Source organism: Pneumocystis murina (genome assembly GCF_000349005.2).
Source record: "Pneumocystis murina B123 chromosome Unknown supercont1.3, whole genome shotgun sequence".
In the NCBI taxonomy this organism is placed as follows: domain Eukaryota; kingdom Fungi; phylum Ascomycota; class Pneumocystomycetes; order Pneumocystales; family Pneumocystaceae; genus Pneumocystis; species Pneumocystis murina.
This window is the reverse complement of record NW_017802361.1, coordinates 414,110-439,693: the sequence shown is the minus strand read 5'-3', so window position 1 is coordinate 439,693 and position 25,584 is coordinate 414,110. Positions and strand designations below refer to the sequence as shown.

General features: G+C 26.0%; 12 protein-coding genes across 12 annotated transcripts; 4 read left to right on the top strand and 8 right to left on the bottom strand.

Annotated features, from left to right (window-relative positions):
• Positions 1-197: 197 nt before the first annotated feature.
• PNEG_04269 (hypothetical protein) lies at positions 198-619 on the bottom strand (the record flags this gene model as incomplete). Its single annotated transcript, XM_019757792.1, has 4 exons — positions 198-247; positions 335-442; positions 528-556; positions 588-619. The coding sequence occupies 4 exons, from the start codon at positions 617-619 to the stop codon at positions 198-200; spliced, it is 219 nt and encodes a 72-aa protein (XP_019613401.1).
• A 996-nt stretch (positions 620-1,615) lies between these two features.
• Positions 1,616-6,395, top strand: PNEG_01052 (hypothetical protein). The gene is made up of 16 exons (XM_007874774.1): positions 1,616-1,643; positions 1,688-1,793; positions 1,835-1,918; positions 1,962-2,819; positions 2,864-3,031; positions 3,081-3,499; positions 3,543-3,632; positions 3,681-3,899; positions 3,940-4,279; positions 4,322-4,729; positions 4,771-5,432; positions 5,474-5,627; positions 5,671-5,734; positions 5,776-6,069; positions 6,119-6,241; positions 6,289-6,395. Exons 1-15 carry the CDS (start codon positions 1,627-1,629, stop codon positions 6,130-6,132), a joined length of 3,897 nt encoding a protein of 1,298 aa, XP_007872965.1. The 5' UTR covers positions 1,616-1,626; the 3' UTR covers positions 6,133-6,241; positions 6,289-6,395.
• A 299-nt stretch (positions 6,396-6,694) lies between these two features.
• Positions 6,695-8,641, bottom strand: PNEG_01051 (hypothetical protein; the record flags this gene model as incomplete). Its single annotated transcript, XM_007874773.1, has 9 exons — positions 6,695-6,763; positions 6,810-6,846; positions 6,888-6,978; positions 7,023-7,205; positions 7,251-7,620; positions 7,665-8,098; positions 8,144-8,184; positions 8,230-8,288; positions 8,336-8,641. The coding sequence occupies 9 exons, from the start codon at positions 8,639-8,641 to the stop codon at positions 6,695-6,697; spliced, it is 1,590 nt and encodes a 529-aa protein (XP_007872964.1).
• A 644-nt stretch (positions 8,642-9,285) lies between these two features.
• On the top strand, positions 9,286-10,427 carry PNEG_01050 (hypothetical protein; the record flags this gene model as incomplete). The annotated part of the gene is made up of 6 exons (XM_007874772.1): positions 9,286-9,451; positions 9,498-9,762; positions 9,806-9,917; positions 9,962-10,152; positions 10,198-10,342; positions 10,383-10,427. The coding sequence occupies exons 1-6, from the start codon at positions 9,304-9,306 to the stop codon at positions 10,425-10,427; spliced, it is 906 nt and encodes a 301-aa protein (XP_007872963.1). The 5' UTR covers positions 9,286-9,303.
• Positions 10,428-11,011: 584 nt separating this feature from the next.
• PNEG_01049 (hypothetical protein) lies at positions 11,012-12,198 on the top strand (the record flags this gene model as incomplete). Its single annotated transcript, XM_007874771.1, has 2 exons — positions 11,012-11,218; positions 11,270-12,198. The coding sequence occupies exons 1-2, from the start codon at positions 11,092-11,094 to the stop codon at positions 12,196-12,198; spliced, it is 1,056 nt and encodes a 351-aa protein (XP_007872962.1). The 5' UTR covers positions 11,012-11,091.
• Positions 12,199-12,472: 274 nt separating this feature from the next.
• On the bottom strand, positions 12,473-13,992 carry PNEG_01048 (hypothetical protein; the record flags this gene model as incomplete). The annotated part of the gene is made up of 3 exons (XM_007874770.1): positions 12,473-13,032; positions 13,072-13,471; positions 13,522-13,992. 3 exons carry the CDS (start codon positions 13,990-13,992, stop codon positions 12,473-12,475), a joined length of 1,431 nt encoding a protein of 476 aa, XP_007872961.1.
• Positions 13,993-14,085: 93 nt separating this feature from the next.
• On the bottom strand, positions 14,086-15,601 carry PNEG_01047 (hypothetical protein). Its single transcript, XM_019757731.1, has 2 exons — positions 14,662-15,601; positions 14,086-14,606 (listed from the first exon to the last, which is right to left on the bottom strand). Exons 1-2 carry the CDS (start codon positions 15,578-15,580, stop codon positions 14,212-14,214), a joined length of 1,314 nt encoding a protein of 437 aa, XP_019613310.1. The 5' UTR covers positions 15,581-15,601; the 3' UTR covers positions 14,086-14,211.
• A 461-nt stretch (positions 15,602-16,062) lies between these two features.
• Positions 16,063-18,086, bottom strand: PNEG_01046 (hypothetical protein; the record flags this gene model as incomplete). Its single annotated transcript, XM_007874768.1, has 3 exons — positions 16,063-17,583; positions 17,626-17,802; positions 17,849-18,086. The coding sequence occupies 3 exons, from the start codon at positions 18,084-18,086 to the stop codon at positions 16,316-16,318; spliced, it is 1,683 nt and encodes a 560-aa protein (XP_007872959.1). The 3' UTR covers positions 16,063-16,315.
• Positions 18,087-19,123: 1,037 nt separating this feature from the next.
• Positions 19,124-21,270, bottom strand: PNEG_01045 (hypothetical protein; the record flags this gene model as incomplete). Its single annotated transcript, XM_007874767.1, has 9 exons — positions 19,124-19,298; positions 19,344-19,746; positions 19,793-19,928; positions 19,971-20,349; positions 20,390-20,483; positions 20,525-20,759; positions 20,804-20,910; positions 20,955-21,203; positions 21,247-21,270. The coding sequence occupies 9 exons, from the start codon at positions 21,268-21,270 to the stop codon at positions 19,195-19,197; spliced, it is 1,731 nt and encodes a 576-aa protein (XP_007872958.1). The 3' UTR covers positions 19,124-19,194.
• PNEG_01044 (hypothetical protein) lies at positions 19,680-22,112 on the top strand. Its single transcript, XM_007874766.1, has 4 exons — positions 19,680-20,192; positions 20,242-21,446; positions 21,488-21,877; positions 21,923-22,112. Exons 2-4 carry the CDS (start codon positions 21,347-21,349, stop codon positions 22,090-22,092), a joined length of 660 nt encoding a protein of 219 aa, XP_007872957.1. The 5' UTR covers positions 19,680-20,192; positions 20,242-21,346; the 3' UTR covers positions 22,093-22,112.
• A 108-nt stretch (positions 22,113-22,220) lies between these two features.
• On the bottom strand, positions 22,221-23,731 carry PNEG_01043 (hypothetical protein; the record flags this gene model as incomplete). The annotated part of the gene is made up of 8 exons (XM_007874765.1): positions 22,221-22,471; positions 22,515-22,555; positions 22,598-22,870; positions 22,914-23,067; positions 23,115-23,203; positions 23,249-23,348; positions 23,395-23,483; positions 23,532-23,731. The coding sequence occupies 8 exons, from the start codon at positions 23,729-23,731 to the stop codon at positions 22,221-22,223; spliced, it is 1,197 nt and encodes a 398-aa protein (XP_007872956.1).
• Positions 23,732-23,826: 95 nt separating this feature from the next.
• Positions 23,827-25,366, bottom strand: PNEG_01042 (hypothetical protein; the record flags this gene model as incomplete). Its single annotated transcript, XM_007874764.1, has 7 exons — positions 23,827-24,242; positions 24,287-24,423; positions 24,466-24,607; positions 24,647-24,725; positions 24,772-24,960; positions 25,006-25,127; positions 25,174-25,366. The coding sequence occupies 7 exons, from the start codon at positions 25,364-25,366 to the stop codon at positions 23,827-23,829; spliced, it is 1,278 nt and encodes a 425-aa protein (XP_007872955.1).
• Between the last annotated feature and the right edge of the window lie 218 nt (positions 25,367-25,584).

Genomic DNA, 25,584 nt, shown 5'->3' with positions numbered 1-25,584 from the left:
ATGCTTTCTTTGGAAACAATGCATAATATTTTTTTATGGGTATATTTGTCTAGTTATAATAATCTAGAAAATAACAATTCACTGCTTTAATACCTAATCAGACAAAAATTAGATTTAGTTTGAGCGTTCCTATTTTTTCATCTAAGACTATCAATTCCCGTGCCTGCTTGTGCCAAATGATCCTTCAGATCTTATTTCTAAAGATCTGTCATTAAGTCAGTTTCCTCTATCAACGTAGCTTTTGGAACTTTTTTTTTTTAAAAACAATTTTTTATTAATTATAAACTCAACATGAACAAGGTTTTCATGATATTTATCCACCTGAACGTCTTACTAGATCTTATTAGATAAGATCCAGAACTATTCTTTCTTACATGCTTAAAAATGCATTGGAAAAACATTCCATTTATAATTACTGATATATTGTCTACATCTGATATATCTATTCCAATTATATATACAGATAAAAGAAAATGCTCTCTTCAAGGACAAATAAATATACAAAAAAAAGGAAAAAAACAATTTACTTACTGATTTTGCAAAAAGTAAAGGTGATCTTTTTAAATGAATAAGATTTTTCAAAACACTTATTAAAAGCATAGTATATTTCTTCTAACATATTTATAAAGAACTACTTCCGAATGTATGAATATAGTATATATAGAATAAATATATTTTTAAATTACTAATATTAATACTTACATAAATCATGCCGTTCTAATAAATTGTACAATACTATTAAAAAAATTATTAAAAAAATAACTTTATAAAAAAGATATCATTTTAATTTCAATAAAATTATTTAGTATTTTGGAATTTAAAACCTCTAATAAACATAATAATTAAAAAATATTTATATTCAAATTTCTTAATTTTTTTATAATTAAAATGTCAAATTATCTAAAAATATAAAAATTCATTTAATATTAAAAGAAAAACATAAAAATACAAGTTTTTAAACCCATATCACAAAGGATTGAATGTTTCCATTGGATAAAATTAAAATATAATATAATTAACCACAATTAAATTACAAACATAAAATTTTAATAATAAAAAATAATTATAAAAATAAAAAATATATAAAAACATTAATCCAAATAATCCTTAGGATATAGGAAAAATAATAATTTAAATCAATCAATCCATAAATATATCATAAAGTTAATTTAAAATTGAAGAATAAAAATATGTTATAAATATATTTTAACTCAATTTTTTTATATTTCCAACAAAAATTTTAAAAACTTTTTCAGAATCCAATACATAAAATCACAGTAAGACATCAAATAATATTAATAAAACAAAATAATTTAGATTAAAATTAAATTAATATATATAAATAATTTTTTATTTTTTTTAATTTTTTTTTCAAATTTCAAATTAAACTTGATTATAAATTTCAAACATTTTTCCTAATAAAAATAAATACATAAAAACATTTATTTTCTAGTTAAATTTAATATATATACTCAAAAAATCAATTTTCAAAAATAAAATATAGTTACTATGGAAACCAAAATCAAAACTTGTAGATTTATAAAACATTAAGAAAACCCTAATTTTTTTAAATCATTAATACTTTTAAAAATTATATATGATATACATATATATTCTAGCTAAAAAATGTCATCCATCGATAAGTTATTTTTTCTTTATTCAAAGATTCACATTAAAATTATCTCAGACTAAGTATTATGGGAATACGATCCTTCGATATTAATGTTAGAGAAACTATCCAATTTTATAGCCCCTTAACATTAATTGTTGGTCATAATGGATCTGGAAAAACAGTATGGATTTTGTTTAATATCTAAATCATAATTTTCCCTAGACCATTATAGAATGTTTAAAATATTCAACTACAGGAGACTTGCCGCCTAATTCTAAGGGGGGAGCTTTTATTCATGATCCTAATGTAACTTTTACAACCCAATTTAACGTTAATAATATTGCAAAAGATATGTGGAGAAAAAGAAGTTCTTGCACAAGTTAAACTTTCTTTTAAAAATACAAATGGAGCAAAAATGATATGTACTAGATCCTTACAACTTTTAGTAAAAAAGACAACACGTTCACAAAAAACCCTTGATGGACAATTGACAATATTCAAGGATGGGGAAAGATTAGCACTCAGTAACAAATGTGCAGAACTTGATACGCAAATTCCTATATCGTTAGGAGTTAGCAAAGCAGTTCTCGATTACGTAATATTTTGTCATCAAGAAGATAGTAATTGGCCTCTTAGCGAACCAGCTGTTTTAAAAAAAAGATTTGATGAAATTTTTGAAGCTCTTCGCTACACGAAAGCTTTAGACCAAATAAAAAATCTTAGAAAAGAACAAACAACAACAATTAAAATCGATGAAGTAACATTAGAACATTATAGATCTGACAAAGAAAAAGCAGAAAAAATAAAAAAATCATTAGATAAAATCGTAGAAAAAATTACAATAACTCAAGCTAAAGCGAATGCTCTTGATAAACAAATCCAGCTAAATCTTTCTGAACAAGAAGAGTTGCTCCGTTCAGGAAAAAAAATTGAGCATATAATTTCTGAAATAGAAAGATTAAAGCATGAAAAGCTTCTTCTATTAAATACATTAAATGATTTAGGAAATAACATTACTCATTATGAGGAAACTAGCCAAGAATTGGAAAATATGCTTGAAAATTTTGGAAAAAAAAAAGAAAATACATTAACAGTTATCGATTTTAAAAAAAAGAAGCATGAAAATTTGAAAAAACAATTAATTTTTTCTAGAAATGAATTGGAAACTTCTATGTCACAAGAAGGAAAATTGTTAGCAAAAGTAGAAGTAATATATTTCAAAGAAGAATGAATATTACTAATATAATATAGACATTTCAGAAATTAATTTCAAAAAGACAAAATTTAATTAAAGAAGTTATTTCGAATCATAAATTTATAAATTATGGAATAGATTTAACTGATCAAGAAATGGAAGCACTCTTAAAAGATATATTATCAAAACATAATGAACAGACAATTTTTTTGGATAATTTGAAGGTATTTTCTTTTACTTTGAAAATTCATTTTTTGTTTAAAGAAAATTAAGAAAGAAAATAGAGAAAAGGAAGGAAAACTCAATGAGAAACTTCAAGAACTTGTTTTCAAAGAAAATATTCTTGAGCAAAAAAAAACAATAGCACGTCAAAATATAAGACTTTCGGAAAAGAAGATAGAAACTATTCAAAATAATTTAGACACTTTATCAATAGATGAATCTGAAATAAATATATTAGAAAGTACAATAACAGATATAAATGAAAAAATAAAGAACTGTAATATAGAGTTTCAAAATAGTGCATGGGATGAAAAAATAAGACAAAAAAAAAATGATCTAAGATCTCTTGAAGAAGGCATTAGTCTATTAAACGAAGAGTTAGCTAAAGGAGCTAATAAAATTGAAGCTCAAGCAAAATACGAAATTATAAAAGAAGAATTAAACAACAAGAGACATACTCTTGATATATTGTAACTACAATTATTTATTTTATTTTAAATCTTATTTTAAAAGGTTCAAAACCAATAAAGAAAAAATTCAAAATTTAATAGGAAATACTATAAATTTTAACACAAAGGAACAATTTATAAAAGATGAGTATAAGTAAGTTTTAATAGTGTTTGATTTATTTATATTATTAATCATATAAAGCAAGAAAAAAGATGAACTTAAAGAACTAGAAAAAAAATATGAAATTACTAAACAAAACCTATCAGAAGCAAAAAATAAAATAAATATAGCCAAAGAAAATCTTCGAAACAAAACAGACCAGAAGAATTTATATCAAATACAAATTCAAGAAGTATGCGATCCAGTTAATTTTTTGCAAACGTATGAATTCAAAGAGTTTGAATTAAACAATATTTCAAAGTATATACCTTTATATACAATATCTTTCTAATATTATCAGATATTTATCAAATTTAAAACATATAAACGATTATTTTTTAGAATCAAAAGCAAAAGTATATGAACAAAACTTTTGTATATTATGTATGAGATCTTTTAATGATCATGAAGTTTCTGAATTCGAAAAAACTATAGAAAAACATATAGAGAATATACGGAACAAAGAAAGTCAGCTTTCAGAATCATTAAAAAAAGCAGAAGAAGAGATGAAAAATATAAAAAATACAAAAATCATATTTGATGCTTTTCAACAATTGAACAATTTCGAAATTCCTAGTCAAGAGACTAAAATAACCGATCTTGAAAATAATATTAAAGAATTAATAAATTATCTAGAAAAGGTATTCTAATATTATAATAGAAGTCGTATATTAATTTATTAGAATTTTCAAATACTCAAAACAGGGAAAAAATCGCTCGAAGAGCTTCAATCTTTGAAAGAACTAGATATTGAAATAACTCATTATCAAAAAGAAATAAATAATTTAACATTATCACTTAAAAGCGCAGAAGAAAATTTGCAAGAATTAGGTAGTTCCAGAACATTTCAGGAATTACAATTTGAGCTTGAAAACTTTAAATCCAATAAGAAAAAAGTAGATGATGAACTGCTTCTTTTACAGTCAAAAAAAGAGATATGTAAACTTCAAATATCAGAAAATAATGTCCTTTATAAAGATGCACAAATGAAACTGAACGAAGCACAGTATAAATTACGGGAAAAAAACGACCTCGTTAATAAGAAAAACGAAGTAATGGAAGATATTTCCAAATTTAATAAAGAAATTGATGTAGCTAATTTTTAAAATAATCAATTAATAATAGTTCTTAGGAAACAGATATAAATTTAAAAACCCTTTTCCCTCAAATATCTCAACTTCATAAATCCTTAAAAGAAATAAGAGAAGAGACAATGAAGAAAGAGAACCAAGCTCAAAAATATTCAAATGAATTACAGCAAAATTATAACCAGCTTATTGATATCAATTTGGAGATCAAAACACATAAGGATAGTGAAAAAGATTTAGATTTATGCAGGGAAAAAATATCCAATATACAGAAATTAAATATAGAATTAGATGAAAAAATTTCTGATATTACTCAAGAAATTAATGATCTCGAAAAAGCAATTTTAGATATAAGAACTACAGAAAAAAATATTGCAGATAATTTGAGGTGTAGAAAAATAGAAAATGAAATTACAAAAATTATAGAAAATATTTCGGATTTAGAGAAAAAGAATGCAGAAATAGATAAAGAACAATATTTGTTAGATTCTTCTAAACTAAAAGATAAACATGAGCAATTGTTAACAGAACGAGCAAGCTTATTGGGTGAAATTAAAGAGATGAGCAACCAGCTTCAAAATTATGAAAAAGAATTGGAAGAAGAATATAAAGATATACATGAGCAATATAGAAAACAGCTAATAAAAACACGTACAATGGCTAAAATTAATGATGATTTACAAAAATATGGGAAAGCATTAGATAAGTTCGTAAATGGCTAAATATTACAATTTGCTAATAATAAAGTGCAATTATGAAATATCATAGTCTCAAAATGGAAGAAATCAATAGAATCATCGATGAATTATGGAAAAAAACATATTGTGGAACAGATGTTGATACTATTCTTATAAGATCAGATAGTGAAAACCCAAAAGAGAATAGATCATATAATTATAGAGTAATTACACTAACTTATTGAGAATTAGACTAATTTGTATAAGGTATGTATGATAAAAGGTGATGCAGAACTTGATATGAGAGGGAGATGTAGTGCGGGTCAAAAAGGTAAGTGAAATAATACCGCAAAATTTACTAAAAATATCAAGTTTTGGCAAGTATTATCATAAGGCTTGCACTTGCAGAATGTTTTGGTACAAATTGTGGTATTTTAGCATTAGATGAACCAACAACTAACCTCGATCGTGAAAATATACAGTCTTTAGCTATATCTTTAGCAAATATTATTCGCCAGCGACGTCAACAGGCTAATTTTCAATTAATTATTATTACACATGATGAAGATTTTCTAAGAATGATGAGTTGCAATGACTATTGTGATTACTATTACAGAATCAGTCGAAATGAACAACAAAAGAGCGTAATTGAAAGACAAAGGATATGTATCTATATTCCATAATTTCCACAAAATAATTAACCATCTTATATTAGCCGAAGTAATATAATACCAAACAAACAAAAATTAATATAAAAATATACCAAACATATATTTATTAATATTTACAAAAATATACAGCATTTTTAAGCAACTGTAAATATTTCCTAATGTATTATGTATGTTTTACTATACATTATTAAATAATTCTAAACTAACTTTTTAGATATATTTTTTTATTTTTATAAATCATCAAAATGTTTTTTTTTTAATTTTAGATATATATTTTTTATTCATAAAAAATATCTTAAAACCAATAAATAAAATTGCTAAATATGTAACCAGAAATATTATTAAAGATTTTAATTGCTATATTTTACATTTTAATATAATTTAAAGTCATATAATAAATGAAAAATTAGATATTTACAAGATTAATTTCCATATTATTTTAAAACTAACCAAATATAAATAAAATCATCTAAGACGCATTAAATTTAATAAATTATATAGAAAGCATAATAAAACTAATTACCAAAATCCTAAAAACAAACAATATTACTCATTATCAAAATTATTCTGAATTGTAAATTCTTAAATGTAATAGACTATATTTATAACATATTTTAATTTCAGATAAAATAACTATATTCAGTCTCTTTTATTTTCGAAATTAAAAATTTCTCTAATTTCGTGGCATTCTATGTAAAGTCAAATTTATATATATATATCAATAAGAAACAGAACCTTATAATATGTTGTTGTTTCATTATTATATGATCGACTATATTATTAAGTAAAAATACTTTAAAGATAATTGCATACCAATTGTTAAATATTAATCTAGCATCATATAAAAAACCTTCTACAGAATCGTAATGATCATTATCCAATTTAAACTCCATAGTCGATAAATCTACATTCAATTAATTTAATATAAAAAGTAATTCTAAAAATTACCCATAGGCTCTTTTATAACATCATAATAATCTGGAACCTCATCTTTATTAACAGGGTGAATAAATGGCCAAGCAGATGGATGATTTTGCATTTCAGTAAGTAAATGCTGAAGAGTAGAATAAAAAACAGCACGCTTTGGTCTTTGTAAAAACTCATCCATTTCTGGAGACCATCCTATTTCTTCTAAGATAATTGTTAACTATATATTAAACACACGAAATAAAATACTAAGCCCAGGAATTGAAAGGGGGTCTATCGCTGTGATACCATTTTTAAAAATATCTAAGCCAGGATATATAATATGCGACCTAGATTTTTTTCTAATAATTTCTTGAATAGCATATTTTTGCTTTGCTAACATTTGAGAAGATTCCAAATAACGTACTCGTGACAGCATACTACATTGCATAATAGTCCCACCTTCATAATCCTTAATATACCCTATCCAAATAGGTTTATCCAATGTAATATCCTTAGAAAATCCTTGCTTTTTAAAATAACCAATGGCATAATTATCCGCATATGTTAAAAAATGCATAATAGGGGAAGTTCCTTTAACATAATCTTTAAGATGATTCATTAAATGTGATCCATAACCCTTTATAATTAAATAATATGCAAAAAAAATAAAAAATAAAAAACCTTTACTTGTTCAGAAGAAGTTATTGCACAAAATACAATTTCTGCAAATTTTCTATGATTAAAAGGACGATAAGTAATACCACCCACAACTGTTAACGGTTTCTTTACAATAACCATAGATAAATGATTCCGATCATATATAAGTCTAGCAATATATTCCCTAGGCATCTTAGGAAGTTGTTTTTGAAAAATATTTTTAAGTCCAGTAAGTATTATTAAATTATCTCGAGAATTATCATTGTTTACTACACGAAATTCAATAAGGCCTTCTCTTTCTTCAATAAGAACAGGTTTTTCTTTAGTCAAGAACGGATGAAAATTATAATCGACATTATTTTCATTTTCCTGTACATTAATATGATTTATATTTTTTTCAAAACCCTTATGTTTTTTGAATTCTGAAAAAGATTCGCCACAATATCTTCTTTTTAAATCTAATATAATAATAAATAAATAATCTTCACACATAAGTTAAATACTTGTATTAAAGTCAGATGAATCACTAGGAAGTACCATTTGTCTAACAAAAATAAATTACTTGTAATAATATTAAAGAATTTTATACTTTCTCAATGATTTAATATCATCATTTACATAATCAAAATCAAACAGCATACCACTTTCCTTAAAAATATTATTAAAAAAATAGTCTAATAAAAACATGTTCCTACATTCAATAACTCATCACATCTATTTGCAACTTTAACTTTTCGAATAAATTCATCTCTCGCACTATCTATAGCATCTATTTCCCCAACATGCTCATAAATGGTATGATTACATGACATGCATTCCTTCTTTGTAATTCTATTAGGATTATCAATAGGTTTCCATCCCATACAAACACAATTATTATATGAACATGATGAATGACGAGCAACAATCATAAACTTATATATATCAGGTATTGATAAGGAGCCATCGCTTGGGAACGGATATCTTAGAATAGCATCATCAGAATTCTCATTTAATGCCATACTTCATTGCAATTTATTTTATCTAAATTATTTATCGATTAATTTAAATACTAAAAAAATTAAATATTTTTAAAAGATCATTAGAAGTATGGATTATTTATATGAAAAAACATCGGTATATAAAAGAATGAGAATTAGCTCAACTTATTTATAACTTAGAAAACTTTTGAAGAAGCGGAAACATTTTTACCACTAATTCCCGTGAAGTATCATAAAAAAATAGCATTTATATTATTACTTTTTGGCTTTCTATTTTCAATACTATTTAAGCTGTAATGTTTGTTAAATTGTATAATTAACATTAATTTTTTTCAGAACAAAATATAAGGAAACAGCAAAAAATTTTTATAAAGCTAAACTAATCAGCTATGCTTTAGCATCTTGCATCTTTTTTGGGCAAGTAACATGAAATTAAATGTAATAAATATCATATTAAATATATGTAGATTTAGTGCTGTTTATTTAATATGTACCATAGGAGTTTATGTATAACATTGATTATCAAAATCTATTAAAATTTTATTTATGTAATAAATAGATAAAATATACAGTTCAATGTAGTTTAGAATTTTCTATTTATTTAATTTACCCTTAGATATGTTATCGTTTTATTAATAAATCTTAATGTATTGATTTATCATTTTAAAAAGGCAAAAGAACAAATGGAGGAACCAATATTCACAGCAGTTACTGACAATGTCATTCCTATTATTACATTATTAAAATGTATTGCTTTTAAACCAAGATGTGTAGTCAAAATATCGTCAGAAGGACTTAAATTAACAGTTGAAGATGGCTTTTCATTACAAGGTCATATAAAACATATATATTATATAAAAAACTAATACTTCTTTAGCCCATGCTTTTCTAGATAAAGACATGTTTTCATTTTATCGCTTTAATTCTTCTAATAAAGACTCTATGAATAACAATGATTCTAGTACACCAATATTTTTTACAGTTTCACTTTTAGCTATGTTAGAATGCTTTAATATCATGAATAACGACCTGAAAGAAAAGAATTTTGTATTCAATAGAAAATTGCAGCAGCAAAATATTTTGCGTGTAGGGGGTAATTGCCATTTATCTTATGTTGGTTACGGACATCCTTTTGTTTTTATGTATTATCTGAATATTAATATTAACATATTTAATGCCCTAAAGAATACAGGAGAGCGGGTTGATCACAACATGTGAACTTACTACATTTGAAAAAGAAAATCTTATTGATATATTTTTACAAAATAATAAGTTAAACCAGAAAATTATAATAAAAGTAAAGTTATAATGTATTTATTTTTATCACTAAATATATTATAGAGCGAATCTCTCTATGATGCTATACAAGAATTAGAATTCAGCTCTAGTGAATTGCTTACAATACGTTCATCGCCACAGCACCCACATCTGCGCTTAAGTTCAATAGGCACTATGGGTAGTGTGATAATAGATTATACAAATGAAAGAGATGTTATTGAAACTTTTTCTTGTTCAAGTGTTATTGAAAATAGGTATATTTTTATAATTAAAAAAAACATGACTAACGATATTTATAGTTATAAATTTTCTATGATACAACATTCAATTCATGCAATGTCTTCAGCAATTAAAGCGAGTATAAGGACAGATGAAAACGGGGTACTAAGTATACAATTTATGATCGAGACAGGAGAAGGAAAATATAATTTTGTAGATTTCAGAGTATAATATACATTTAATTTAATTTCATTAAAAATTATAGATATTATCAAGTACAAAAGCAGAGAATCACTTTCATAATGAATAAATAAAACAATAATATTTAATATATTTGTACTGGTTATTCGAAATATTATGAATAATATAGTTAACATCATATAAAATAATCATATTACGTTTAAAAATCTAAAAATATAATTACTTACTATTAAAATCAGAAATTCTATATATTTTATATATATTTTCAAAAACATATTTTATATACATATAAGAATCTTAACTATAGTATAATTAAAATTTTCATTTTTAAGTACTTAATATCAATTTATAACAATTATTATTATATACTTTATTTCACTCAAAATTAATTAGATCACATTAATATACAAAAAATATTTAATCTATTTTCTAAAATCCATACTCAAAAAAATTAAAAATTAAATTAAAATATTAAAAGAAATTCAATTATATCACATTTTTTTCATAAAATCAATACAAATAAAAATAAAATACTACTTTAAATATTTTTAAAACAATAAAAAATACAATTTCTATAAAAAATACTTATTTTTTTAATATATTTATTTACAAAGATATCGTGTATCTATTTTTTTATCCAAGACGACATACGTGATTAAAACCTATACTAAACTAATTAAATATTAAAAAACCTAATATTATATTTAAAACAAATATGCATTTTAATAAAAAAAGAAACTGATATATATACTTTAATAAAGGAATCATCTATTATGTCATTTAAAGATTCTCGTGATCGATTGCCAACATTACATGAGGTGCTTTCGAGGAGAGCAGAACCTCCAGTTGATCTGTTTAATTTCTACATCTATATGCGAGATCAAGCACAAAGTGTCGACTGTATGCATATAAAAAGTATTTTTGAATGAAATTGACCATTTTTTATTATAGATCTTGATTTATGGTTAGATATTATGCAACATACATCATTATGTCGCCTTTATGTGCGAGAACTAAGAAAATCTATTCTTGTTTCAACACCAGAAAAATTTGATAAGGAAGCAAAAGAGAAGCTAAAAAATTTTAAAGATGGAGAAGAAGGCGATTATTTGCGTTCTACTATGTATTCAGAAAAAGATATAGATGTTCATATTGTAACATCAAATCTTCACAACTTCGGGCCTTTGGGCAGTGAATTAAACAATAATCGCACTAGCGGAAACAAAGGACGAAAAAGAGAATCCTATTTATCATCAGAAGAATCTCGTAATTCATCAGAAGTGACACAAACAATCAACCGTAAAGATATTCGTGCATCTGCAGAACGTGTACTTTATGCATACTTAATTCAAGGCGCAGAAAGAGAAGTAGCACTTCCTTCCCATATTCTTCGGGGAATTGCAACCGCAATAGAAGCAGATGGTAGAGATGATCCAGAAGTTTTTGATGAAGCAAGAGATTATGTATTTCAGGCCATGGAACGTGATGCATATCCAGGTTTTTTAAGGGCCAAAGCTTTAGGGAATATTATCCCATTAAGTAGTCTTCTTCGATTACTTATAGGTCTTTTATCATTATTTGCAGGACTTTGGACAGGATTCACTCTAATTTTCCTCGGTGCAACAAAAAGTGAACGATCATGGATATTTTTACCATTTTTAATAGGAATATATTGTATTTATGCACATCAATACTTTCTCGACCCTATTTTAGTCATTATTGGATTATCAGAAACAACATTTCTATCATATATGCGTATACGAGAACCATATGTTAAAAAACTATTACTAAAACGAGCTTTATGGGTACTATTATTGATCGGGATTACAGTAATAACAATATCTTTATTAATGAGCCTGGTTCCTACTTATAGATTATAAAAAAAACATTATCATTTCTTGGAATACTTTTTTCTTTTTGAATTTATGTATAAAACCTATCTGAAACTAAGAAAATAAAATTTAACTCATTACTACAATAATACAAATCATCATTTAATGCAATAATTTTATTTTATGTATTTTTAATTTAATAGTTTTGCCCAAAACAAATAACATTCTTATAAAAAAAATCAGATACATAACTAAATGTAATCATGAAAAAAATTCTCAGGAATGTTTTTTACTATTTCATCGCTTTATAAAAAGATAATTTCTAAAAAGTAGAAAAAAATGATAAATTTGATTGTTTTAATTTATACTTGTCAATAATACTATTCTCAAGTTCTTTCCAGTCATTTTCTGTAATATTAAATAATAAAGTATCAGGAATTATTAATTTGTGATCAAAAAAATGCATATGTGGAACACGCGTAAATACTTTTCTAGCAATTTGAACTTCTTGAATATAATTTTCTGGAGCAACATATTTCTGCCTACCATCTTTTGTCTTAAATTTAGAAAGATTTTCTAAAATCAACTCTATATTTTTATATTTTTGAATAAGAAAAAAGGCCCCAAGACATCCTAATCCTTTTATTGTTTTACAAAAATCTGTTCCACATAGTATTGCAAAATCAATAAACGAATTTGCAGAAATATTACCCAAATTTAATCGAACATCAATAGGATCAATCATATACATATTTGAAGATAAAAAAAAATTATTCTTTCCATTTCTATTAACCAAATTTTTCATTGACATAAAACCTCGAAGCATCTTAGCATTAAATAATAAAGTATCAGTGTCTTCTGTTACAACAAAATCGGCAATCCCTAAAATATTGTTAAATATGCAAAATGAAAAAAAAATACCATTATTAACTAAAGAACTTGCAACAGCTTCTGCTTCATATCCAGGAGGAGATGTCAAAACAGTCATTCCAAGAATTTTAAAAATAGTTTTTGTTTGATTAATTTGTTTCCACGTTGGAACAGATAAACGACGAGATAATTTTTCAATAAGCATATTCATAGACATTTGTTGTTTTTCTAAGTTATCTCTAACCATGTTTGCAATATCTGGATCTAATAAATTAACTAATGTAGAAAGTTCAGATGTTAGTTCAGCAGTTGAGCCCAAAGAAATCTTATAAATATAATCAATTATCTGTTTTAAAAGACTTTCTAAGCTGGAATTTCCATTTTTATATATAGAAAATTCATTTTCTATCCATATTTGCAGTTTTATTCCTAAATCGCTTCCATAGGAATTCTATAATATAAATTAATTTCTATAAAATTAATTATCTATTCTAAACTTACTGAACCAGAGATTTCACATTTAAAATTGTTATATACATAAATTGCTTTCTTTAAAAGTAAATCAATAACTTTTCTATCTTGTATGTTTAATTTTGACATTTGATATGCAATTTCCATTAAATTTTTCAAGCGAGCAGCTTGATTTATGTTTTCTACAAAATTTTTTCTATTATCCTCCTTAATATTTATTCTTCTAATTCGTTCATCAATTTTTTCTGGGACAGGACGTTGTCCATCAAACACAACAATTGGTATTACTTTATAAAATCTACAAATTCTTGCTAGATAAAGTGTCCATACAATATGACGATATTTATCCAATGTAGGGACCCAAGGCGATGAAAACATACGACGAATAAGTAATGTACCATCAATTGCTAACGTTTTATATCTTAATTCTTTCTCATTAACTTTCTTAATAGAATTTGGTGTAAATCGGCGAAGAAACGAAATAAGGTATTTTACACCCATAAGTAGAAAATTAGACCTATAAGGCACTGTCTTTAAAGAAGTATTTTATATATATTTTATTAATTCATTCATATTTTGAAAATTATTTTTCGATGATTTTTTTAAAACTTAACTAATTATTTTCTAATTACGTATAACAATAACATTAATGCAACCCTCATAGCATAATCCTGTAAAAAATACCTAATAACTTTCAATACCAAAATAATGCTTATAACTTCAATAAAAAAATAATAAAAATAAAATTGCAGTAAAACTCAAATAAAATGTATTTTTTAGACAAAATGAAACGCGAAATGACTTATTCGGTTCTTTTATATCCGTTAAGAAATCATCATCATGAAAAATTTCATCAAAACTATCATTATCTGTATTATCCGAATCTACTTTTGAGCCATCATTATCTGTATTACAAGAATCTGTTTTTGAACCATCATTATCTGCATTACCAAAATCTGTTTTTGAACCATCATTATCTGCATTACCAAAATCTGTTTTTGAACCATCATTATCCGTATTATCAGAATCTACTTTTGAGCCATCACTATTTGTATTACCCGAATCTGATAGATTATTAATTTTACTATTAATAGAAGATATAACTTTCTCAGATTCTAGACAAATATTAGCTTCTAAACTAAATAATAGAAAAATAACAAAATATAATACCTTTAGGACACTCCAAACTGTACTTTTGTCGTTTATCAATCGTAAAAACACCCCAAAATTTCTCAACATTTGAACTTTGACCACTTAAACCAATAGCATTTCCTTTCCACGGTTCATCCATTAATTCGAAAGCAACAACATTAAGACCATTAAATAAAGACGTGCAAATAACATTGGCCCAAAAATAAGCAGCATTTTCAACACTAGGTACAGCAGCTCCATAAGTGAGACCATCTGTAGGCCACCCAGTTTCACCAATCCATACCTCAATATTATAGTTCATAGATCTAATGACATTAATAGTATTGGAAATATCAGCAAAAAATGAATAAACAGAATGTTCTATTGCATAGCCCTGCCAATATGGAAAAGAGTTAACGAAAGCAATATCCAAAGCTCCAATAATTCTATTGGCTGTTCCATCAGCATATACATTCCAAGTGTCCGCTGTTCCAAGTTTAATAGATTGAAAATTCATCTCATTTAACAATTTGCGAACAGTAATAATTTGATCCAATAAAATTTCATCTGAATAATCCTTGCGATAAAGAACCTCCGATCCTACTGAAATTGCATAAATATAAGGAACGTGTTCTTGAGGAATTTCTTTTAGGAGCGACAATTGATCTCTAAATTGTACAGTATCAACACCACCCGGCCAAATTCCAAGAATAATCTTCATATTCTCTGAAATTATAGCAGGCATAATATTTTTCATACAATTGCAATCACTAATTGAAAAAAGACGAATAAATTTTGAATATGAGCTAATTAATGAAATATCTTCTAAATAATCCTTTGTACTTTTGCAATTCCCATCCAATTTCCTAGTGCTAATAGAAAACCCCAAATCACCACGACTTATAACTCTCCAAATAAATGCTATAATTAATATCCAAAAACTTAATAGAAAATTCATTTTTGTTTATGATAAGATAACGTCGAAAAATAAACATTTTTAAATTCCGTAATTTTATTTTTAAAATTGAGATTAAAAATCATAATTCTGTTTATTTTTAGGGATATAATATTAATATGTAAATTTCAAGTTTTATGATAAAAATTAATTATAAATTATCACAACAAATTTTATAACTTTTAAAAGAATAATATGAAAAATATGAGAAATATATAAAAATTACAAAAATTCATAAAAATTAAATCTTAAATAAATACAAAATCTATCTATAGAAAAAATAAAAATATATATTTGAAATAACAATCATAATCTCAATATATCTAATCAAAATATCTAAAACTAATATATCGAAAATGCTTTTTACAATTATATAAATATCGAATTATTATTTCAACTTTAAACAAAAATACAAAACATATATGCAAAATCATTTCATAACAATAAACAATTTATTAATTAAATAGTCAATTATCTTTTTATACGGCTAACGTTTCTATATTCCGAATCTCAAACCAAACCTCTTATGCATATAGAACCAAACTTCCATCTATATACAAGTTGTCCAAAAAAGAAATGTAATAAAATAATATTAAAAATAAAAACGCTACTAAAGCAATAAATTTAATAATATGCATTCTATTTGAAGCTACTGTTCCCAACTAGATTTATTCTTCCTGTATAACCAAAAATAATATCATTGTAAAATGCATTAAACACAACCCGTAATTCATATTATTATAAAGAATCATTTTTTTTTATATTTCCAGAATCATCAAATGTTGAAACACCATTGCTATCAGTAGAAAAGAAACCTAATTTAGGAAAACTTTCTGTTTGCCAAGCATTTACTGTTTCATTTTCTGAAATAGAACCAGTTAAAAACTTATCTTGAGAATCATAAGATCCAGAAGAAACAAATGATAAGGAATTCGCGATATTAGGTGCTTGAGAAGGCGCGTACTGCTGAAGATTTTCATATAAAATAGGAATATTTGTAGGCCGCATAATAGATGGAGGCGATAAGTAATTAGAAAGAGGAATTGGACAATTTGTGCTGTAAACACTAAGAGGACTTGAATGAAAGTTCATGCAAGGCGTTGCACATTGCTCATAATTACTTAAAGGAGTAAATAATTGCTCATTTTCACAAGAATTATTTGAAAAACGATCGAAAACAACTTCCTTGCAGATAGTAGTACCTGAATCAGAAAATATAGTATCAAATTCCCATGCAAGAAGAGCCATACGAGAAGAAGAATTAGAAAAACGTAATACTTCAAAAACGACTGTGATGCCTCTTACAGCTACACGAATTTCCCATTCTTTTCTGTATTTCGACTTTTCGGCACCAGCGGAATCATCTGCAGGATGATATTCCGCAGACAATGAATTTAATCCAGAAAGAAATGTTGCCCAAAAATCGATAGCAAAAGGGAGAATAATATTTTCATCATGCACAAATGCCTTTTGTTTAAGCTCTAATATACATTGACTCATAGTATAAATGCGTATTACGCAACCCCATGTTTCATCTTGTACAGTAGTAGGTGGCTTAGACAAAACAAAATGAGCCTGAAAAGCACTTTTCTCATCATTTATAGAAGGAATCGATAATATAGAACTAACATAATAGACCGGACATGTAATACCAATAGGAGAAAGAAGAACTTCAACAAGGTAAGGAAACCGAACAGACCAATTAGGCAAGGAATCAAGAAAAACAGTAGTAAGAGAAGAATCTTTCAGCCGAGAATAAACATGTTCTGAAGCAAACGACGTTTTCCATATAGAAAACTCTAAAACACGAAAATATGGATATTTAGGAATACTAGACGGCAAAAAATTGTTTGGCAATGATCGTGAAAAATCAAATGTATTTGATTGCCGACATGGTACTGATGAATCAAAATTAACAAGAGGAGGACTTGAAGGTGTAAAAAAAGTATGATTTGGTTTCAATTTCTCTGGAGAAACACATGGCGTGTCAGAAATCATTCTTAAAACTAAAAACATTAATATAAATAAATACAATCCACCAATCTCACATTCAGGATCTTCTCGTCTAAGATGTTTAAGTACTTGAATATGACTAGAAACCTGTTTTCGAGTACGAATCTTTCCAGTACGACGATATATATAATCAGCAATTAATTCGTTCCTACCACATGCCTTCGACCCCACAACAATTTTGCGCCGCCCAAGCTTAGGAATATGAGCAATCGCTATTCATAAGTCATCCAATTCCTATAAATCATTGAAAATACATACCATCCATGAATGCTTCTTCTACATCCACAGGCCATACCTTCTCACCAAAATTTTCCCGCTTCTCATATTTCAAACGCGCTCGTTTCATCCCATTCAGCCCCTCCTTAAGAGATAAAACATCCTCCACTCTTGAAGTTCCTATTTTAGATCCTCCCAAGCTTTCAACATTCTGAGATATTTCACCTAACGGACACTTTTCTGCATTCACTGTTTCCGCCACACCCAGAACAAAAGACATGCCCTCCTAACCCTTAATAGACAAAAATTCTTCTAATTTCTATCACTTGTTTTACTATCTATCAATAATAGACACACTACAGATGATTTCTTGAGGTCTTAAGGACACCGATGGGTTTATATAATCCAAAAGTCGCGTCGCGTTAACGATAAAAGATAATTCTTTGAAAGATCTTTGATTTCAAAATGTAATAGGCATTAAAATGTTAAAAATTTCTAAAAAATAGTTAACTAATAATTAAGAGAATGGATTTAAATAAAATTTTTATGAAATAAATTAAAGTACAATTATTTTATAAACAATTAATAATATAAATTTTCTTTAATAGAATGTATGGATTTAGCAAAAAAAACAATAAAAATGTTTTAACATAGAAAAGAATCATTTATATATTTAATAAAAACAATTGATTAGAATTGAAGTATAAAAGTTCTATGTAAATGAACAATACATTGTATTGTTAAATAATAGAGATTTTAACAATTAAATTTTTGTTTTTAAAAAGAGAAAATCAATTTAATTTTATATAAAATTTTCTATAAATAAGAGCTACCTTTTTTTATTCCTCAGTCTTAAAAATTTAATTTTTTATTGATAATTTGTAAAAAAGGACTGAAAGACCAAATCGCAAAAAATATTTAAATAAAATTCATTGCTTTTATATAAAAAATAGAAAAAAAAGCTTAATTTAAAAAAGTTATTGATCTTATAAAAATGCCTAATTCATGTTTAATATATATTTAAATAATTAAACAATAGATTTATTAGATTAAATCTATTGAATAAAGTTTTATATAAAGAACAATAGTCAAATTTAATCTTGTAACGAATATTAAAACTTGTATAATTAAATAATTCAAGTTTTAATAAAATCCCTATTAATGTCATAAAATCCAAAACGAAAATTTAGTTATCTTGATATTTAAAAAATCATAAATTATATAGTTATAATTGTATCTCACTTTTTACAATATGTTTTCAGATAAATTATAAAAAATATATGTAAATCCATACCAAAAAAAATAGATATAGTATAATGCTATTTAAATATCTCAATTATCACCATTTATTGCAAATATTAATTTCATCATTGCATAATAGTAAAGTTCTAGTGCAAAAGGGTTAATAATGTTTTTACCATCTCTATTTCTTTCATGACATTATCTGATTTATCGCTTTCAGAATCCTCTACCTGCATATTATTTAAATATTCTATATTATAAATTAAAAACATTATGCCAAAAGATTAATATTCACCTTGAAGAACAGCTTTAATAGATAATAAATCTTGTCCCTCTATTTCTAATAACTCTTGTACCTTTTTTTTTATCCCTACATCCTCTATACATAACCATGCTAAAATTAAATCTATTACTTGTAAAGAATAAAGTCCAGCATCTACTAAATCAAAATAAATTTCAGATTCTTTTTCTATCCTTTCGTCTTGACTAAGTCCTTTAAGCTGCTCCATCATTTTCTTATTAGCAGAATCAACACGAAATTTATAAAATTTTCTTAATTCCATTAATCTTAATATTTTTTCATAATCTTTTTCAACAAATTTTGCCAATGTTCGAATACGAGATATAGAATCTATAGGCAATAATCGAAGAAGAGATAAAAATATCCCTAATAAATATTCGATAACCTTAAAAGGAGGCTAAACTAGTTATACTTTTTATTCATCAATATTATTATTTAAAAACCTTTTTCATAAAAATAGAAAAAATAATTTTTAACCCAGCAGCCTCAACAAGCCTTTCACAACAAGAGATGCTATGAAACCCTCCAAGGGCATGATCTAAAACCTTTAAACTACGATACTTACTAATTTTCCCATGTCTAGTAACATTTAAAACAATTATATTACATATCTTAACATACCTTAACATTATTAAACATAATTCAACACCTTCAGCATCAATAAATTTCTCTTTTCCTTCCTGTTCTTCTAAAAGAGAACATAAACAGTCAAAGATATTTTCTACGAATTCCTCCTCAATATCTTTTACAGGGTCTCTTTTACGATAAGGGCTAAGAATATGTAGAAATATATCAACTCCATTCAAATCAATAATTTTTTTGCGAATAAAGGAACTTGATGACGTATAAATAGCCAATAATTCTGCAACATATTGCTTATTTTGAGAAATAGGAAATTCTTTTATTTGAAGTCTTTGAAGCAACCATTCCAAAATATTCGTAGAAGAAACAGCATTTTCAGAAAAAGTATGAGAGAATGAAGAAATATTCTCAAGAATACCTATCAATTAATTAACCGCAACAAAAAAAACCAAACATACTCAAAACAAGAAACACACCACGTCTATCTGACTCATTAAACTCATTGAAACGAGTCATATTATCCGTCAAAGCATTAAATAATTGAGCTTCTATCTTAAACAATTAGAAAACATATTCTTTATATTTTAACATACCAATGAATTTATCAACAATTTCATTTGATTTTCATTATGATCAATATCATCATCTATTAATTCGTCAAGTAACTCCAATACACTTATAGCAATATCAGCATTTTCATGAGACAAAAGACCAATCAATGATTTATAACATCCTAAACGTAATATTTCAGAATATAATTCAGGATAACCAGAAAGCACTGAAAGCGCCTTAATTTCTGAATCTAAGTCTGCTTCAGAGGAAAGAAATCTACTCTCATTAATTTCTCTATCACCTAAACATAACTTTGCTACTTTTCAGGATTTTCAGAATACTTCATTCGCAACTCCTGATTTTTTGTAATAGCTCTTTCAAGCTTAAGAACCATTTTTTTAAGTGAAGACGCATCAATTTTTTCTTGCTTTTGAACTTTAAACTTAATTTTTATAATATACTCTTACATACTTCAATAGCTTCATTTTTGTCATTTTCATCAATAAAGTCCAATATATCTTCTTGTCCTTTGGTTAAACCTCCACCAAAAAAACGCTCATCTTCCTCCCCAACCCCATAAGATACTGAATTATCTAAAGTATTACCAAATCCTGTATTATTTCTACCATTTTTTTCAACATAAGTATTTTGAATATTTTTAAACGTTTCTGTTGGATTAATAGGAACAATTTTCCTCTTTTTTAAAACGGGCTCAGGCTTCTAAAATACTATTAAATAAAGAAACAGAATATGTATAAACAACCTTAAATAAATCATCAATTTCCATATTTTTTTTAAAAAAAGAGCCGATAACCACCGACTTTAATTAACCCTCATCAAAATAACAGTTACAAAAGCTATTCATGGCATCCTACAACCAATCCTACCCATACTATGGGCAAAATTCCTCGTCGCAGATGTATCCAATGATACCTCAAATACATAATCCTTTTCAACGACCAGGTTTATTTTAATAATAAAGTTAAAAGACTAATGAATAATAGGACAACTTAATTTTTTTATGACACCAGAAGAAGCAGCTATTGCGGAGCAACAGTCTATTTATTCATCTGAGAATAGGGAAAATGCTAAACTTCGTCATCAAGCACGATGGCAAGGAAAAGAAAAACGAATAACAGTATTGAGAGAAGGAGGAGGCTCTGTATGGGAAGATCCAAGCCTTCTTGATTGGAACCCAGCACACTTTAGACTTTTTGCAGGAGACCTTGGTGGAGAAGTTTCAGATGAAACATTATTTAAAGCTTTTCAACATTATAAAAGTCTTAGCAAAGCAAAAGTAATCAGAGATAAAAAAACAGGAAAAAGTAAAGGCTATGGATTTGTTGCATTTAAGGACCCGGATGAATTCGTAAGAGCATGGAGGGAAATGAATGGTAATATATATATATATGTATATATATTTAATATGTATATTTCAGGTAAATACATTGGATCACACCCAGTAAAGCTGCGTAAGGCAAATACGGAAATCAAAGCAGTATCTATTCATCAAGAAAAACTAGAACAAAAGAAAAGAGCAAGTAGATATGAACAAGAAAAAATTCAAAGTGGTAGAATAAATAAAAAAAAGACAAAAACAAAACGATGAGTTTTATTAAAAAATCAGATAATTATAACTTAAATCAATTAGTAAATATTATTTCACTAATTAATATTATTTCAATAGTACAAAAATCTCATTATTAATAAAATACATAAGTCATATTAAATTTAGGTTTACTCTTTTGCTAAATTCTCAGTATTTTGAGGTGATTCTGTAGTAGATAATCTACTTTTGTTAACCAAAGGGACAGTTTTGTAATCTAGTTTTTGAATATGTGATTCTTCTTTTAATGCATAATATTTCATGATATTATATAATATAATTCCAACAATTGTTACAATAAAACCCAGAATATTTATCAAGTCAAGGTGGTCCTTAAAAAAAATAGCAGATGCACCCATAGTTATAACCTCTTTACATATTCCTAATTATATAAGATAAACATTCATAAATATTTCATTCCATACCTGCAACTGAAAGTGTTACGATACTGGTCCTTTTAATTAGCCTATTGCAAATTAATTTATAAAAAAAAAGAGAAAAAAATTACCAATATTCACTAACAATCATGGCAAAAGCAATAATTCCAGGAAATATTAGCATTATTAAAGAATTAACACCATAATCCCAAAAAGATGTATATATTATATTCTTTAAACCTTCTATTAATAATGATAAAATGATTAAACAAAAAAAAATAGATGGAGATAAAAAATATATAAATGAAAATGGATTAAAAGCAACAGAGTTCCTTGTAGATAATATCTGAACAAGTGACCACTTTAATCCTCCAAAAGCAGATGCTACGGTAACCATTATAAATCTATTTCATTTATTTCTTTCAATATTAAAAAACCATTAAATACCCCTGAAAAACAAATTCAGTTTGTGTTGATGCCATCATGACAGCACCAATCATAATAATAACAATAACAACAATAAGAGATGCATGCATTTTTTCTAGTCCAAAAATAAAAGAAAATAATAAAACAAAACCAAGAGATGAAGATTTGTACATTGCTTTTATAGAAGTCAGAAATATTATAAATATATCTGAAAAAATTTACTATAAAGCGATAAACTTATAGTTTTAAGTGAAGCATTTGAAAATCCGATTTCCAGGCTTGTAGCTACACCACATGGAATAACCTTTGTTCTAAAAATATAAGAATATTTTAAAAAAAATATATGATGCAAAAACAAATTATCTATCATTTCAAAACTATTGATTGGCGGTCGAAATTGAGGAAATAATTTCATAATAATAATAGAAAAACAATATTCAATTACAATGTGAACGCCTGTAACAAATCAACAAAAAATTCAATAAAACAAACAAAAATATACATCCTGCAAACAAAGGAAGCGTAAAATTTAAATGCTTTTCAGAAAATAACCATTTATTATACATAGATAATAATATTGAAAAAAAAAACCTTAAAAATAATATTTACTAATATGAGCCTAAAAAAAAAGAAACATACCATGAAAACATAAAAGCTATATTAATAGAAATATTTTTCATCATATTTTTATTAATTTTATCATATAAAGACGTATTAGAAAGTTCATCATTCAAACTGTTCTCCAAATTTTCATTAGTATCAGGCTCCGCCTCAATATATTGATGAGGAGCGATGCTCAAAGAAGACAAAGGCTTAAGAAGAGGTGTATTATCAGTCATTTTATTCAAACTCATTTTGCATTTCTAGCGTATTAAAAAACTTCGTTACGTTCGAGTGCTTTTAAATTAAATATATTTTAAGAAATAGCTTATATTTATATAAAATCTATATTTGCCCACTCTGGCAGTTCCGTTTCAAAACTCCATGAATTATCGTCTGATTTATACTTCCAAGCATGTAAATATATTCTTAAGTCATTTTGTGAAGGATCGGAGTATAAAGGTGCTTGGCAAACATCACATACTTCACCTGTTAAAAGTTCATCAAGTTTATTCCCCCTCAATCTCTCTGCTTCTTCTATTTTATTGATATACCAAGAAGATGCTTCTATTTTCTTCGATTTTATCAGTGAAGGAAACAATTCATTATCATTAAACGTAAAAGTGTCATTTTTTTTCATATCATATCCCCAAATTCCTATATCCGAATAAACCGGATCGTTTACTATAGGCTTCCCTAACCATTGTAGATGAACTCGAAGCTGATGAGTCCGTCCAGTTAAAGGTCGACCTAATTGTAAATTAAACAAGAAATATGACAAATAATATACACACAATGAACGATACTGTTTTCTCCATCATAACCTAGCATTTTAAAAGTGGATTTAGATGGCTTTCCATCCGGATGAACTCTATTTAATCCTAACTTTGGGGATACTGTTAAAAGTGGTTCTGTGCATACTATCTCTCCTCTGTATAATCAATTTAATTCATTGAAATAAAGAACCTAATACTCAGGAAATAAACCACGAACTTTACATATATATTCTTTCAAAATACGCCTATCATGCATTTTTTTACGCATTTCTTCTGCAATACGTACATTACGAGCCAAAATCATTAATCCTGATGCAAGTCTATCAAGTCTATTACACGCTATTTATCATTAGAAAGATAAAAAATCAAAAAACATACGCGCAAGACTGTCAAAACCCATCTCTGCCATCATAATATGTGTAATTGAATTATGTCGATATCGTCCAGTAGGATGAACCTAAAAGCAATTCTAGTAAAAATACACAAATATATAGAAGTCCTACAGGAATACCAGGAGGTTTATTTATTACCACAATATCATCGTCTTGATAAATAATATCAATCTTCTTATCAGTAACTGGAGGTTCATGTCTATGACTAAGATGTTCTATAATATCTCCATTTTTTATTATCTGCTCAAATGTAGCAATACGTCCATTTATGATAACATTTCCATTTTTAATTTCTTGTTCCTAATTAAAAAAATAAAAATAATATCTATAGATAAATGATAATACATAATATTGGGGAGTTCGATCTCGAAATTCTTTAGAAAAAACGTCATAGATAGTACGTCCTCTCCATCTTTCTTTAGCATACGTTTTAAAATTAAAAAAATAAGGAACAACTTTTCTTAAACCTAGAGAAGTTACATCTATTATATTTAATTATTACTTAAAAGTTACCATTATCAAACGTATAACATGCATTTTCTAAAGGATTATATTTATATTCTAATTGAGATTTTTTCCTTGTTTCTTCCTTTCTATGCTTCAAACTCATTTGTGAGCAGTAACCATGGAACTGATAAAATTTCTTATATAAAGAATTAAAATTAAAATCTAGTTGAACAACCTTTAAAATAATTTTTTTATACATGATAACGATAAAGATATTTTATTAATAGAATATTAGATAAAATAATTCATTAAAAAAACATTGTATTCTATAAATGAAACACTATTATACATCTTTCCAAAAAAAATACAATGCCATAAAATGAAATTAATAGATCCAATGAGTATAATAGAAAGAATCTATTTATATTATACAATCCCTTCAAATAAAGTAATAAATGTAATGTGTTTTAAAATCAC

Excerpts from the sequence above, each read along its gene's own strand:
- PNEG_01052 (XM_007874774.1), top strand. Across the intron at positions 2,820-2,863 it reads AATTGTTAGCAAAAGTAGAA|ACATTTCAGAAATTAATTTC; the intron begins GTAATATATTTC and ends AATATAATATAG. Across the intron at positions 5,735-5,775 it reads ATGTAGTGCGGGTCAAAAAG|TTTTGGCAAGTATTATCATA; the intron begins GTAAGTGAAATA and ends AAAAATATCAAG.
- PNEG_01047 (XM_019757731.1), bottom strand. The coding sequence starts at position 15,580 with ATGAATTTTCTATTAAGTTTTTGGATATTAATTATAGCATTTATTTGG. Across the intron at positions 14,607-14,661 it reads CAGTTTGGAGTGTCCTAAAG|AATCTGAGAAAGTTATATCT; the intron begins GTATTATATTTT and ends ATATTTGTCTAG.
- PNEG_01044 (XM_007874766.1), top strand. The coding sequence starts at position 21,347 with ATGGCATCCTACAACCAATCCTACCCATACTATGGGCAAAATTCCTCG. Across the intron at positions 21,447-21,487 it reads TAATCCTTTTCAACGACCAG|GACAACTTAATTTTTTTATG; the intron begins GTTTATTTTAAT and ends AATGAATAATAG. Across the intron at positions 21,878-21,922 it reads AGCATGGAGGGAAATGAATG|GTAAATACATTGGATCACAC; the intron begins GTAATATATATA and ends TGTATATTTCAG.